General features: G+C 32.2%; 1 protein-coding gene across 2 annotated transcripts in view; it reads right to left on the minus strand.

Annotated features, from left to right (window-relative positions):
* The window catches only part of LOC108910086 (LON peptidase N-terminal domain and RING finger protein 2), a 63,140-nt gene extending 50,391 nt beyond the window's left edge, over window positions 1-12,749 (minus strand). For both annotated transcript variants that reach the window (XM_018714592.2, XM_018714591.2), the window contains exon 1: window positions 11,901-12,749. In XM_018714592.2, coding sequence (XP_018570108.1) covers window positions 11,901-12,381 — 481 coding nt within the window. In that variant the 5' untranslated portion in view covers window positions 12,382-12,749. The remainder of the gene's footprint in view (window positions 1-11,900) is intronic.
* Window positions 12,750-15,058: the final 2,309 nt, after the last annotated feature.

The following is a 15,058-nucleotide window of genomic DNA, read 5'->3' on the forward strand; positions in this document are numbered from 1 at the left end:
TCGTGATTATTTAAAACACTATTTATTACTATTTTCAGAGATAAAAAAAAGTCTCGAAAAAATCTCTACAATATAAGGCACATATTTTACATAGACGTCAAGACATTATTTACCTAACTTATGCTTAAAAACATACTATTAGTAATAGTAATTGCAGGTAGATTCCGTTATTTTCGAGAAAATGGTTTAAAATGTCAAAGAGAGGTCGTAAACTTCATATTTTCAAAATGTTTATTTAATAAATAGCAAAACAGAATTTATTTATCAAAGCAAATATTTTTTATATCGATGTACAGGAAAATTTTTCTTTTTCTTGACTTTTTATTAAACATATGTACTTATACGTTTACATCCAGTATATTATATGATACACATTAATTAGATATTAAAAGTATTCAACTGTCGGAGATAAGATCTTAAGAGGCATTCGCTGGATACCAAAATATGAAAACAAATATCTAAATCTGCATTAAAGTACATTACCAACATACAAAATAAACACTGATATACTTAGTTACAGTTAGTCGAATACGCTTTCGCTAGTTTTGAGATTTTAGAAAACATAAGATTTTCGGATTTTGGTTTTATCAATTTCTGAGTTTATTTGAGGACTCCTTTCTTAAGATTATTTTTTCCTCTGTATTCGAAAGATAGACTTTGGTATTTAAATTTTTTCACAAATTGTAATATATATTTTGGATTTCAATACAAGCACCATGGCTTTCCAGACTTTAAATAACATCAATACCGTGGAAACTTTAAACTGCTATTACTTTCAAAAATTAGCAAAAAATTTAAAAATATAACCAGATCATCAACTTGATTTTTTTCTACAATTTTTTTACGTTTTATTCTAACCTAAAATTATAATCTGGTTAGTTTTACTGTTTGTTCATTTTTTGATAATTTGTGTATGTTTCTACAATAATTAAGAAAAACTGAAAATACGAGGCCACGATAAAAAAAGAATCGGGAGGGTTGCTATCTTTTTGGATGTAGGTATTTGCGTTTTTTTACAATTTGGTATTAGAAGAAATTAGCAAATAAATAATAATTTACGAGTTTATTACAAAAAAATAGCAAATTTCGAGTAGTGTAATTTACAATGTTGTTAAAATGTTGATACATTTTTTATTTTTTCTTTAGGAATATTTCAATACAAAATTGTAAAGAATTAAAAAAACAAATCGTATTCTTTAAAAAAACCTTAAGCGGATTAAATGTAAAACATGGTAAGTACAAAACATTTATTATAACATTAAATAAAACAAATTGATGTTTATTATTCCTAAAATTAATATGTTGTTAAATAGCTACACGATATTTCCATTACCAGTCGTATTTTCTGGAAGTGGAAATACACGATAAGACGAAAAAAAGAAACGGATGTGCCTTCTCCAAACAAAATAATAAAATGGATAATAACAGTGAAAATGATTAGTCCCGTGAGACATAATTTATATAATAAACAATTATTAAAAACCAGACATTATATGTGTAATTTATATTAAATATTCCAACGTCGTATTAAAGTATTATATAATACGTACGGCGCACGTTGTAAGGACAAATCAATAAATAAAATTGTAAATAGAGTGCGTCACATTTTACAATAAAAAATTATAAAAAGGTTAAAAATATTTGAAACTTATTTCAAGTGGTTACATAATCCGGGGCCACATTTTGTTATATGCTAAGCAGCATTACTAAATACCATTAAAAATATATAATCAATTAGCATAAGGTTAAAGAATTATAAATTATGTATTTGTTCGTTTATGTAACACGTAATTGTCTACTCATTGTTTGTTTGTATCTTTCCATTCTGACTTCTTTCTGCGCAGATTGCGAGCACGATAAAGACATTACGGCAATAATAGCACAGATAACACCGCACACAAAGGAATATACAGGATGTTGAAACAGAATGTAAACATCAGAACAAAAAAGGGGTTACGTTAAATATAACCGGATTCGACAAAAACAGAGAAGGCTACACTGACCCTGAAATAGGCTAAATGGAAATGTTTTTTTTTGTTTAACTCCGCAAGTGCACCTACCTTATTTGACAAACCAGGTTTTTTAAGTTGATCTTGAGCGCGTGCAAGTGCATTCATAGAGCAGATTAACTATATAATATTTTGAAAACTAAATCATTCATAATAATTTAAGGTAGTGTCACAGCTAATCTGAGATCGATGTATTTTGTTTCAAAGGAATTGTCTATACAATACTGCACTAACTGAGCAAATATTTTCAAGTTCATGGATGAAATACTTGTTGGTGGTGCGAATAATCAGAAACATCTGTCTGTTTCCTGTCGATGACCGACCAAAGCAAATACAGACGGTCTGCTAAACAAAGCCCACTCGGATAAAATCGTGCAAGAAAAGGATACATCATGAAGAATTGCAAACGTACACTGTAACGATGTAATCATAGAATATGAATAATGAACCGAATATAGACAATACTTACTCCTTACCCAATCATCTATATTTAAAAAAATATTGTTATACAAGGTAATTTAGCTTTGCATAATCAGAATCTATTAAAATCGATTAACACGAAAATTTATTTAAAATATCGCAGTAAGTGATGGCGATAACAACACAACCATATACCTCGTTAATAGGTTCAATAATTGTTCAAATAGGCAAAAATTCAAAGGGTTGTACCCTGGACCATTCTAAAAATATTTTGTGCTTTCATGATTTTTGGAAAGCTGTTTTGTTCCGAAGATACAAAGCTAGAAAAATTTTCGACAATAACAACATTTTATTATCGAAAATTACGTATAAAGCTTCTTAATCCACAAGACTAGAAAGCAAGAATCCAATCTTCTGCTCATTGACTGCCGAACTCTTTCAAAAACACCAAGGTCGTTTCTTATTCAGTTACACCCAGGAGATCGCTGGATTGGTCAAGGTGTACCTCACTTATGGCTTGCTCGATCCCCGGACTTAAACCCACGGATTATTTCTTATGGGGCCATCTAAAGTCATTAGTCCAGGGAATAACCCGTTGAATTTTTGCCGTATCTTTAATAAACACCCTGTATAACATATTTTTGCATAATTTACTTGGTAACAAGTTCATAGATGCAGAAATACACAATAGTTTAAGAATTATAAATGTTATATGTCCAGTAAAATAAATAGGTCTAACAAAATTCAATGGGTTAAAATCTAGAGAACATGGAGGTCGTAAGATGGGATGTGACCAAACACGATCTTCTACATTTGGAAAATGTCTAAAATGGCGCCAATTTCGAAATTTCAAAAAACATTAAAGAAAAATTTGCATATTTTTCAATCAACTGTTATCCTCGAAAAACTTATTAAAATAATCTCTCCCTTGCATCAAGAAAAATATTAGGAATCTAAAAATACAATAACGAACAAGGTGAAAAAAAATCAAAATTGTGTGAACACAGACTAGACAAAATACAAGGGATGCCTCGTATGGTATCTATAATGAAAAATATTCTTAGTAGACGGCTACCTACAGTGATCTGGTGTAACTTTTGTTTCAAGGTATATTTTTCCGAAATTAATAGTTATTTTATTAAAAGTTATGGACCTTAGTTGAGACCAAGTATACTTTTTATAATGGAAGTATGAAAAATGGAAAAATACATTTTGCGTAGGACTACAAAATTCCAGTACCCCATTTTAGCAAACATCTGCAACAACCTATACTCGTAGTACTTTTCAGTCAGAACAGTTCAAGTCTCAAGACAATGGCTAATTAAAATAATGAACCGAGACATCAAACGTAACTTGTTCACTTATGAAACACGTGCTGCAACGTTTCATGTGCAATTATAGTTCTCTAACTAACGGTCACATAACAAAGGAGACCATCTGCGCCACTCAAATGTATATAATCTATGATACATTTTTTAAGGTACTTTGATATTGAGCCGACCTAATCGTCGAGTGCGTTGTACGTGAGAAACCCAACGTAATCTCTATTACCTCCATATTGCATTAATAGCCATTCACAGAAAATTTACATCGTTTAAAAATAACTATAAAATCAGGTAGCTGGTAGGTACAGCTACGGTATTTTGCGCAGCTGCTTTAGGTAATATTAATATTATTCATTTAACAACCGATTAAGTGTATCGCACACGTACGCGACCTCAATATGTTGGTCGGGGTAAGTAGATAGGGTATACATACTAAAATTGTATAAGATAGCTACCTGGGAATCGAATGACGGCCGAAATATGTAATCGTAAATTTGCGTACTAATCAGAATCAGATTAAGGCAGGTATATCGATCTCACAGATTGACAATGAATACTTGGACTTACATAGATTTAAATGGTGATTTTGAATAAGCGTTTCTTTGAACGTAAAGGATCAGTTAGGCGGATTACCTACACAATGGAATATTGTTGGTTCAATAAATCGATCAACAAACTAACCAAATTAAAATGGCAATACAGAAATAGTAGAGGCTGAGAAATTGGAGAAAATATTAGACTGAATCAAATATAAACGTGTATTAAGTATTAAAATAACAATAAGAAACTGATACAGGATGTTTCATAATTCGTCTACCAAACTTCTAGAATCTAGACTCTAGAATCTAGAGAATGATCAAAATTAACACAAAGTTCAAGGAGTCAATTCCCACTTCTCAGTAAGTTATACGAGTAGCAGTTTGAACTTCTACAGATTTTTGGTTATTGATTACATATAGGGGTCGCAAGAAAATTGGATTGCGCTTTTTCATAGCCACCTTGATAAAAATAGTAGCTTGAATGACACTGTTTTTGAGTAAAATTAATAACTGCATCATTATGTAGCAATCATTATAGGTCCTAAGGATAAAACATTTAAAAAATTTGTGTTGTTAATATTCATATACAGGGTGTCCCGTTCATATTTCAAAAAAACTTGTGTACAAGTTCCTCATGGAAAAATAATAGTGGTAGTTCATGTAAAGTTTTTTTCTTAGACGCCTTGTTTTCGAGATACAGTGTGTTGAAGTTGTTACTTTTCAAATGGTTTTCCCGAGGGTTTTTCTTAATTACCTAAAAATCGGCTAAAGATAAAAATGACAAAATTTGTACTCTAGTGTTTAAAAGGATTTATTTATATTAAATGAGTTATCAACAGCCAAAAATTCGTTTTACCCAAAAAAGTTTACTGACCCACTTTTAGTAGAATATAAAGGATCATGTTAATTGCACATAAAGCCCATTAATTTTGCGTGAACCTCAAAGAAGATCCTTTCAATGTTTCCTCTCAATCAAATAATTTTTATGGGGTTAAAACTGGTCAGAAGGCATTCAGGCATTCAGAAGCTGTCAAGGCAATTTGCTCCAGTTTATGTCGTGTTGTGATCGCTGTGTGAGGCTTGACGTTGTCGTCAAGGACCAAAACATTTCGCACTGGTTTGCCAATTCATTTGCTCCGAAAGCAGCCTTACTTAATGTTTTCTAGGAGTTGCCAATAGCATGCAATACCGTCGTCAGCCTAAATAAATTCATCAATAATCCAATTATTGCACGTTCTTGATCAGCGTGAATGGCTTTGTTATTTTCGTTTCGTCTACCCAAAAATTTTTTAGGATATTTCACAAACACAGATTTTAGAACTATACTTGCAGTTCCATCAATCAAATTCGTTTGTTAATAATTCTATGACGATTTGCTGTGCCACAAATAAAACGACCTCTTGATCATCGTGACATTGACATAAAACCATAAAACATGTCGTCAGGAGAAGAATGAACATCTAATATTGCAATTTTTTAGGTTAGAATAAACAAACTGAATAATAAATGTACGGATAACATTAACAGCAAAATTTCATATTCAATAATATCGATCTAAAAATTGTCTCATATTTATACATTCTTTAGAATTTTAGATATTAATAATTAAATATTAAAAATTAGAATGTAAAACATAAATTTTTGACTAAATTTTTGCGTATACTCATATTCAATAATTGTATCCTACACAAATCTAAAACAATGCTATATAGGTAAATAGATAATTAATAACAATAGGTACAAATTTAAGTATACAGACGACATGCATTGCACAGTGTAATTTGTGTATGATCACATCATTGAATGTAATAAAATAAAAATTAAAAATTAAAAAGTTGTCACTATAAGTTAGGTGGTTAAAATATTTACCAAATTACTTATTTCTGTGGAAAAGACAAATTTTTAAAATGTCATTCAGCTGTTATTTTCTTTTCTTGCGCTCTGGATCAAAGTATGACGATTTTATCGTTCGTGGAAACCATTCCACATTGAGCTAGTTTCACAAATAACTGTGTATTTCGTTAATGATGATAAATCACATTCAGATGCGTCCTCTTGTGTCAGATATACTCTGATACTGGATACTTTTACAAATATTTTCTGATATTTTCGATGTTAATGTTGGTGTACTCTAGTCAGGTTTTTTAACAATCGTATACTGGGTGTCACCTTACGAATGTTACATACTTCAAGGGTATAATCTAAAACCCAAGCGGTGTCGATTTAACCAAACCTGCTTAAACGAAAAAAAAGTTACAGGCTGTTAAATTTTCTTTTTTTATTTCTTGTTTTCTCCTTAACCCAGAACCCAGTTAACCGATTTGAGCAAAATTTGCTGTTGCTTAATTATGAAGTACTTATGCAGTGATTATGTTTCTATTACGTTAAATCATTAAATCAGGGCGTTCATTTTACTACAACCCTTTGTGAATATTCTTCTGTAACTTTTATGTTAGTTATTTCTAAAAAATATGGGGTACCTATGTGTTAATAAATATTTTCTGTAATATCTTCATAACCGAGCATAATTTTGACTTTTGATAGATCTACAATTTATGCGTAGAATAAAATTCTCTACCTATTTCTAATAGTTGTGTGTAAAAATTTAACCTACAAAAAAGTTACAGAAGAATATCCATAAAAGGTTGTAGATTATACCCTGTATTTCTTTCTACTCAATGAGGAAATAGTGATTATGTTTATAAATAATTATATTTGCCTATCTGAAATTTGAGAATCGGGTAAAAAAATAAAATGGTTAGGATGTGGTTAATCACATAAGATATTTTTTTTACTTATGTGCGAAAATAAAGATTTTCTCACGGCTTAGTCAATATGAAAGTGACGTAATTCCTATACATATAGAAATAAAAAATCCTCACGTTTAGACGTGAAAATGAAAATGTTAAATTTACAAGTTTTTTTATTAATCTGTTAATTCATAAACCTAAATTAATTTTCATGTTCATGTAACATTTCTTTGTGAAAAAATATTTGAAAAACAGAAATGAGGCTATTGAATGCAACAATAAAGAACGCGCTCTTTGAAAAGAAAAATTAACGAAAAATGAGTTGCTAGGGAAGCTACTAAAACAGTTAAAAATGTATATTGTAACAGTTTATTTAGAATTGAATTTGAAAGTAAAGTTATAAATGAATAATCGCTTTTCCTACCCGAAATGAAATATATTTCCTTTCACAAAAAAATGGTAGGTATTATTTCTCGTTGTAAAATATAAAATTATATTTAACGCTTCAATGTCACACAAAGGCTTTGTAGAGATCAAAATTGTAGTTTATCTCGCAAAATATTATCAATAAAAGAATATTTCCCCGAATATTTCACATCTGTCTGTAAACTATGTTAACTATGAATGAAAGACTTATAAACTCGCGTTAAAGTTTAGAAAGTAAGCAATATTTTTCGCAGTGTACGAAACAAATTAAAACAGTTTTAGTCAACAATATGTCAGGCGACGTTTCTGACAGGCTGGAACAGAATCAGACCAGATCATGAAAAATTACACGGGGCACATGCGAAGACAGTCGTATCTCGTAACGTCGCCACTGCCTTTTACATAATAGCCGCAAACGAGCGTTTTGTTTCACTGCTTGTTCACTACCATTCCATAGCCTACTACAGATATTCGGTTGCATTAGCAATTGTTACGTGGTACATTACATAAAATATACATAAGATTTATTTCGTTAACATATAACATGCTAATACAAAGTGGTATATAACGCGAGGATACTTACATCTGGCTTGGTATGGCTTCGTTGCGCAACTAACGACTTAAATTTCTTTTTTATTTGCACCATATTTTACTCCGGCTTGTTCAAAGTAGGATTCACGAAAATTTTGAGTCGATTTGATGGGCAGATTTCTTTTTTCAGAGTTCAAGAGGAAAGGACAAAATGTTTTACAAAGGAAAAATTTGATACATATAATTTTTGGAAACGATATAAAAAAATAATACCCCTTGGTGTGGTCTCGACCATAACACAGTTAAGAAATATGAATCTACAGTTTATCTACAGAGAACGGTATTTTGCATCGTGATGACATTGTTCATTGATGATATAAACATAAAACTCTATAGAAAAATCCTTAGAGACTTATCATCCCACTATCATCCTTCAAAACTTAACGCCGTTATACAGGGTGATTCAAAAATTAAGATGAAAAGTCTTAATAAACATAGGGTAGCAAATGCCTCCTTAACGAGATACAGGGCGTTAAAGTTTCTGTAAAATTAAACATTGTCTGCAATAATTCCAAAATGCCTGAACATTTCTATTTCAAATTTGCTGTGAGTAGGTAGTTAGCACCTTAAAACCAATGTTTGATGTACTGCTCAAAATTTTATGAGCAGCAGTGTCGTAGAGACGGGGTCAACGTGACCCTTTTTTAAAAATTTTTTTTACGCCACTGCTAATTTTGTTAAACGGGCACTATTTTCGTGTAAAGTGTTCAATTGTCTATCGAATTGGTCTCTTGTAAAATTTTGATTAAAACTACAGTTTTTGACTAATTTAGGTTTCAACTGATTTTGTCAGAATGAAATAACGTAAACAATAAACAACAAATTTAAGCGTGAAAACGTAATGATAAAAATTGTATAACTGGAAACAATGTAAAATATCAGAGTAGGTGCTGGAAGTGACCACCTTGTGATGCGACACACGTTTCTACCTTCCGAGCTAAGGATCTTCTTATTCTTTCAAAAATCCCGGCCGTATTACGAATTGTTTGAAAGGCTTGTTGAATTCGTTGCCATAATTCATCAATCGAGTTACGTAAATCAGCTCTTTAACATGACCCTAAGTGTGGAAATCCAGAGGATTTAAGTCCGATGAACGGGCGGGCAACTGGATTGGACCACCACGTCCAATCCACCGTCTAGGGTATGTCATATTTAAATAATCTCTTACCTGTCGAGCGAAATGCGCCGGAGCGCCGTCATGATGGAACCAAAGGCTCCTCCGCATATCCATGACCAATGAGCGTGTCGCCAATAATGCCAGCATGAACCTTAATTGAAAACTCATTCTGAAAATTTGTTATTCGAATGACGTTAGGATTTTCGTTGCTCCATAAATGATTATTGTGGAAGTTAATTATTGCTCGTCTCGTAAACGATGCTTCATCTGCGAATAAGATATTCGCGGAAAAATTGGGATTCTCTGCAATCCTGCCAAGCAGCCATCGTGACCACTCTAGTCTTGGTGGTAGTAATCTTGAGGTAGTAAATGTTGAACACGTTGAAAGTGATAAGGGTACAATTGTTGTTCGCGAAGTATTCTCCAAACAGATGACCGTGATATGTTTAAATTTCTAGAAATTTGTCGGGTACTTAACATATTATTTTCTATTGCTGTCAGACCATTTCCTCAGATTCCGGAGTTCTAGCACAACGCCGTCGTTCAGAATTAATTTTTGTTGTTTTTAATTTACCCGTTTCTCTTAATCTTCTATCGATATTATCAACAATTTGCCGATTTGGTGTTCTTCGCGCAGGAAACATTTCTCTATATCGCCTAACTGCATCACGGGAAACAAAAATCGCTAGCCCATAACATAGATGCATATCTGTCATTTCTTCAAATGAATATTCGTAATTCATACTGTTATTGAAAATAGTGAAGTAGCTGAAGTAATTTAAATAACCGTAAAAATGACAAAAAGAAGCTTATAAGTTAGTTTACTTAACTCACTTGTACACTTATTATTGACATTAGTGACAGCCGATGTTTAATTTTATTTTGAACAGCACAAGCCTACGATACGGAACTAAAATGAATGAAAATAAAATTGGATTCACAAATTTTCTACAAACGTGTTTCTCTTAAAAATGGTTGCTTTAATCAAAATTTTGCAAGAGACCAATTCGATAGACAATTAAACACTTTACACGAAAATAGTGCCCGTTTGACAAAATTAGTAGTGGCATAGAAAATATTTTTAAAAAAGAGTCACGTTGACCCCGTCTCTACGACACTGCTGTTCATGAAATTTTGAGCAGTACATAAAACATTGGTCTTAAGGTGCTAACTACGCATAACAAATTTGAAATAGAAATGTTCAGGCATTTTGGAATTATTGCAGACAATGTTTAATTTTACAGAAACATTGACGCCCTGTATCTCGTTAAGGAGGCATTTGCAACCCTATGTTTAAGACTAGGTTTAAGAAAATTAAGACTTTTCGTCTAAATTTTTCATGTATTACCTACCCTAGAAGTGTGTCAGCGGTTTTTTTAATCACCCTGTATAATACTTTTAGTGGGTGTGTGGACCACATTTTTAAACAAAAAATGTTTAAAAGATATAAAACGAATATACTTTCCTAAAGGATTTTGGGGCGCTGAATTCGAATCCGATGTATACATTTTTTAATTGGCTTTGGTTTTCGAGTTATCCTAACCACCTAAAAATGACAAAATAGCGATATTTTTACATATTTAAGGTTATGGAAAGGTAATTTTTTGCTGAAACCATTAATAGTAGTTTGACTTATTTCTCAATTTTTAGAGTTTATGGATTTGGAGTTTATGGGCTTGTAAAAAGATTTCGCTACAAAAGAAGAAAAGCGTAAGAGCAACATCAAAGAAAGGCTGGTTCGCGTCAGTCGAATTTATTTGGAAGTAATTCGTATCCATGACATTTATTCAAGATTTGTTGGGACTCACGACCTTTATTTTTTTTGCGATATTTTGCTATTTTTGCTAAATTTTTGGGTAATTAGGATTCAACAGATTTTACGATTCGAATTCGATTCGACAAAATTTATGAGAACACTTGATCCAATCTAGAAAACCGTTTTCTAAATTTTCTCATTCTCATTAATATGATTTTTTGCCAGTTTCAACTATTTTTTTGAGACTTTTGCAAAATCTGTGATGGGATACAACTAATAAATTTGAGACTCGAATTGAGTGTATTAAGAAACCCACTTGATCAAGTTCAGAACAAATTTTTCGATTTTTTTGGAGTTGTCTGAGCTAAACGGACTTCAGATTCGTTTTCAAATCAAAGGTACAGACCACTTTTTTTTGTGCCAGTGTTATTATCAGTTGTGATATCATATGCATTTCGATACAAAAATCAAAACATACCCAGTATATCTCCGATAAAAAAAAATGCTAAACCATTATGTATTAACTAGGTTTTCCCAGTGAAACTTGTGTAAACAATCTAAATTATTACATATTTCCTGACAACAGTACGGCACAGATGTGACTTGTTAAGTAATTAATTTAAACTTACGTATGTGTACCTAGGTATATCTTGTTGATTCTTGGAAGCTCTATCTCCCTCTCAATTGAGATTTGACAATTCAGTAATGAGAAGCGGAGGATACTACTTACTTGACATTTAATTGATGTGATAATATACATACACACAAAATTTGTAAATAAAATGAGTACAAAGATAGTTATTACATTACGTAAGTGGGTTCATGATAAATAAACTTGAATTTTAATTTGAAATATGAATTATGTAACATGTAAACAACGTCTTTAAGACTTCGTAATTGAATAACTAAAACTTTTGTGTGTATGATTAACGTATTGATGTGTTTTATATCGTTTCATTACACTTACCAATATCGGAATTGCATTTGTTTCTTTCTCTCCACTTCTCCAGAAGGTCCTGGACCAACACATTGACGCATCTGTTTTGGTACGTTAAATCCATGGCACAAACAACACATCGGCTACAGTTATTTAAGGAGGACGTTAAACAATCACTGCAAAACGTATGTCCACATTCAACGGTCACAGGTCCCTTGAGAACATTCCTGCACATGGGGCAGCTGAAAAGCAGGATCTTGTGGTCCATGGCGTGGAAAAAAGCGCTCTCGAACTGCCTCAACCTGAGATTGGGCTGCCTCCTGAACCGCCTGATCCTCTTGATCCTCTCGGTGTCTCTACGCAATATCCTCCCTTCGCACTTGAGCCTCGAAGTCGAGTAAGTCGTGAGGGAGGTGAGTAAGTCCGGGTACTTTTTCAAAAAGTAATTGGCATTTTTGTCCGACCGGGTGGTAGCAGGTTGTCCGAGGTCACTCACGCCGTATCGCTGCATTGTTGTGTAACAGCTAGTCCATGTTAGATAGCACGTGTGGTGCTAAGTCCGCCGGTAAATATCGATTTTTAACCACCACTTGCGCAATAAAATTGAGACTGCAATGTGCCCGGCTCTGCTTTGCTCAAAAAACGACGGGTGTGATTCACCTATTTACCCACTTATTTAAACTGATCCACTAAAGTATTGTTACACAACAACACGTCTACGTACCCCGGATTACTGCCACTTCCGATCGTGAAACTGTGCTTACCCGAACGGCTTTTCCTCAAACGGCGTTTGTGCGTCGTCTAAATTTGGGTGTTATGTAAACGACGTTACGTTGTCGCACATGTAACAACCTCGCTTGGACCGTCAAAGTACACTCTCACCCGCTCCTCCTTGTCAACTGATTGACTGGCTGCGAACAACGCGAGCCACGACGACGACGCGAGCACGAAGTTCGCTGATTTCGGTGGGGCGAGCGCAGTTGTAAATGAGCCGCGGATTCATAATTGACAATAATAATTAGTTTTTGGACAATCAGTTTTTATTTTACATGCAGTGTGTCCCATCAAGAACCAGGATATCCCCCAATTTTTTTTTGTCATGATTTGAATCTTTTTTTTATACAAGGTGTTTCAAAGAGGCCTCCCGTAAATAATAAGAATTTTTTGTCTTGTTTTCGAGATACAGAGTAACAAAATAAAATTTTTTAAATAGAATTTTTACGAAAATTTCCGAGCGGTGCGGAATATTTTTATGAAATTTGGTAATCCTGGATTTTTAGGGATGCCAAATACGCTGGTCTAATTATTTTTTGTATATTAAATACAGGGACCTAGTTATGCTACATTCGTATTACATTTTAAGCTCCAATTTTTTTTGAGGTTAGGTTTTTTACCAATCGGGCTCCAATTTCTAATGTACAATTTTATTTTCTAAAAATAATGTACTCTTGTTAGAACTTCCTATGTGGACGGTTTTCGAGAAAAAAGGATTTTAATTGAACTCTTACAATATTACGGTGTATAAAATTAGTGACTTTTCTCAAAGTAGGCTTATGTCAAAATTTATTGATGGATGTCTCATAGACACCGTAATATTTAAATATTAGTAATATTTTAAACTCTAATTAACTTTATATAAAAATTTTAGTTTAGTCATTACTAACTATACAGTTACTAACAATTACTAAAATTTTGATATAAGGTTAATTAGAGTTTAAAATATTACTAAGAATATACGCGTTATTTATGAGACATCCATCAATAAGTTTTGACATAAGCCTACTTTGAGAAAAGTTACTTATTTTATACACCGTAATATTGTAACAGTTTAATTAAAAGCCTCTTTTCTCGAAAACCGTCCACATTAGGAAGTACTAACAAAAGTACAAGAGTAGATACATTATCTTTAGAAAATATAATTGTACATTAGAAATTGGAGCCCGAATGGTAAAAAACTTAATCTTAGCGAAATTTGAACTTAAAATGTAATGGGAATGTAGCATAACTAGCGCCCTCAACGAAATATCCAAAAAATAATTAGACCAGCGTATTTGGCATCCTTAAAAACCCCGGAATACCAAATTTCATAAAAATATTTCGCACCGTTTGGAAATTTTCGTACTCTATTTAAAAAATTTTATTTTGTCTCTCTGTATCTCGAAAACAAGAGGAGATAAAAATACAGTTCATGAGATAAAAAAAATATTTTTTGTCATACTATCACCCCCTTAATTTACGGGAGGTCTTTCTGAAACACCCTGTATATTATGAGAAAGCTCATTCCAACACTTACTTTGTCCACGTTAGCTTTACAAGCTTTAAAAATCTATTAATACGGTATGGAATATTGTATGTAGATAATCAGGGTGTATCATGAAGAGGGCCCAGTAGGATCTCAAAAAGTAGTCAAAATCTGAAAATTTGTATACAGGGGCTTATCAAAGAGATCTATTCAACTCTCTTAATTCAAATGGAACACTGTATATTTTTGCATTTTTTAATTCTACGATAAAATCTAGACTAATTTCATATAAGGTACTATAGGCCAAAATGTGAAAGTTTTCAAGTTGTCAATTTTCGAAAAAAAATTGAGGGATGCCAGTGATTTTTGAAAACAGAATAACTCCGACATTTAACTTTCATTTATTAACGAAATTTGGCGTAGATAATTTAAAAGCAATGAAATTCAACCAGTTTATGTCAAATTTGCAAAAATTCATACAGAGTGTTTAAGAACGTGTGACCAATGTTGTGACGTCAAAGTTGAATTTACTCAAATATTTCAAACGGTACACACTGTATATTATTACATTAATGGATGCAGAATTAATTTTACTTTAAAATAATACTATAGTTCCCTATACCCAAAGTTCACAGTTCTTGTGTAAATTGGAAATTATTGATCTCAACACAGAAAAATGTACGGTGGATTTGATGCATTAAAGAATTGAATAATAAACGGTGTGACTGATTAATGAACAGTAATTTTTATTATTGTTATTTCATCAAAAACAATAATAACTCAGTATATTAAATTAAAAAGGGCGATGCTTTAAATAAACCCACCACACTTGTACATTTTTCTGTGTTGACATCAATAATTTCCAATTTACACAAGAACTGTCAACTTTGGGTATAGGGAACTATAGTATTATTTTAAAGTAAAATTAATTCTGCATCCATTAATG

This window comes from Anoplophora glabripennis, unplaced genomic scaffold, assembly GCF_000390285.2.
Source record: "Anoplophora glabripennis isolate ALB-LARVAE unplaced genomic scaffold, Agla_2.0 scaffold480, whole genome shotgun sequence".
NCBI lineage: Eukaryota > Metazoa > Arthropoda > Insecta > Coleoptera > Cerambycidae > Anoplophora > Anoplophora glabripennis.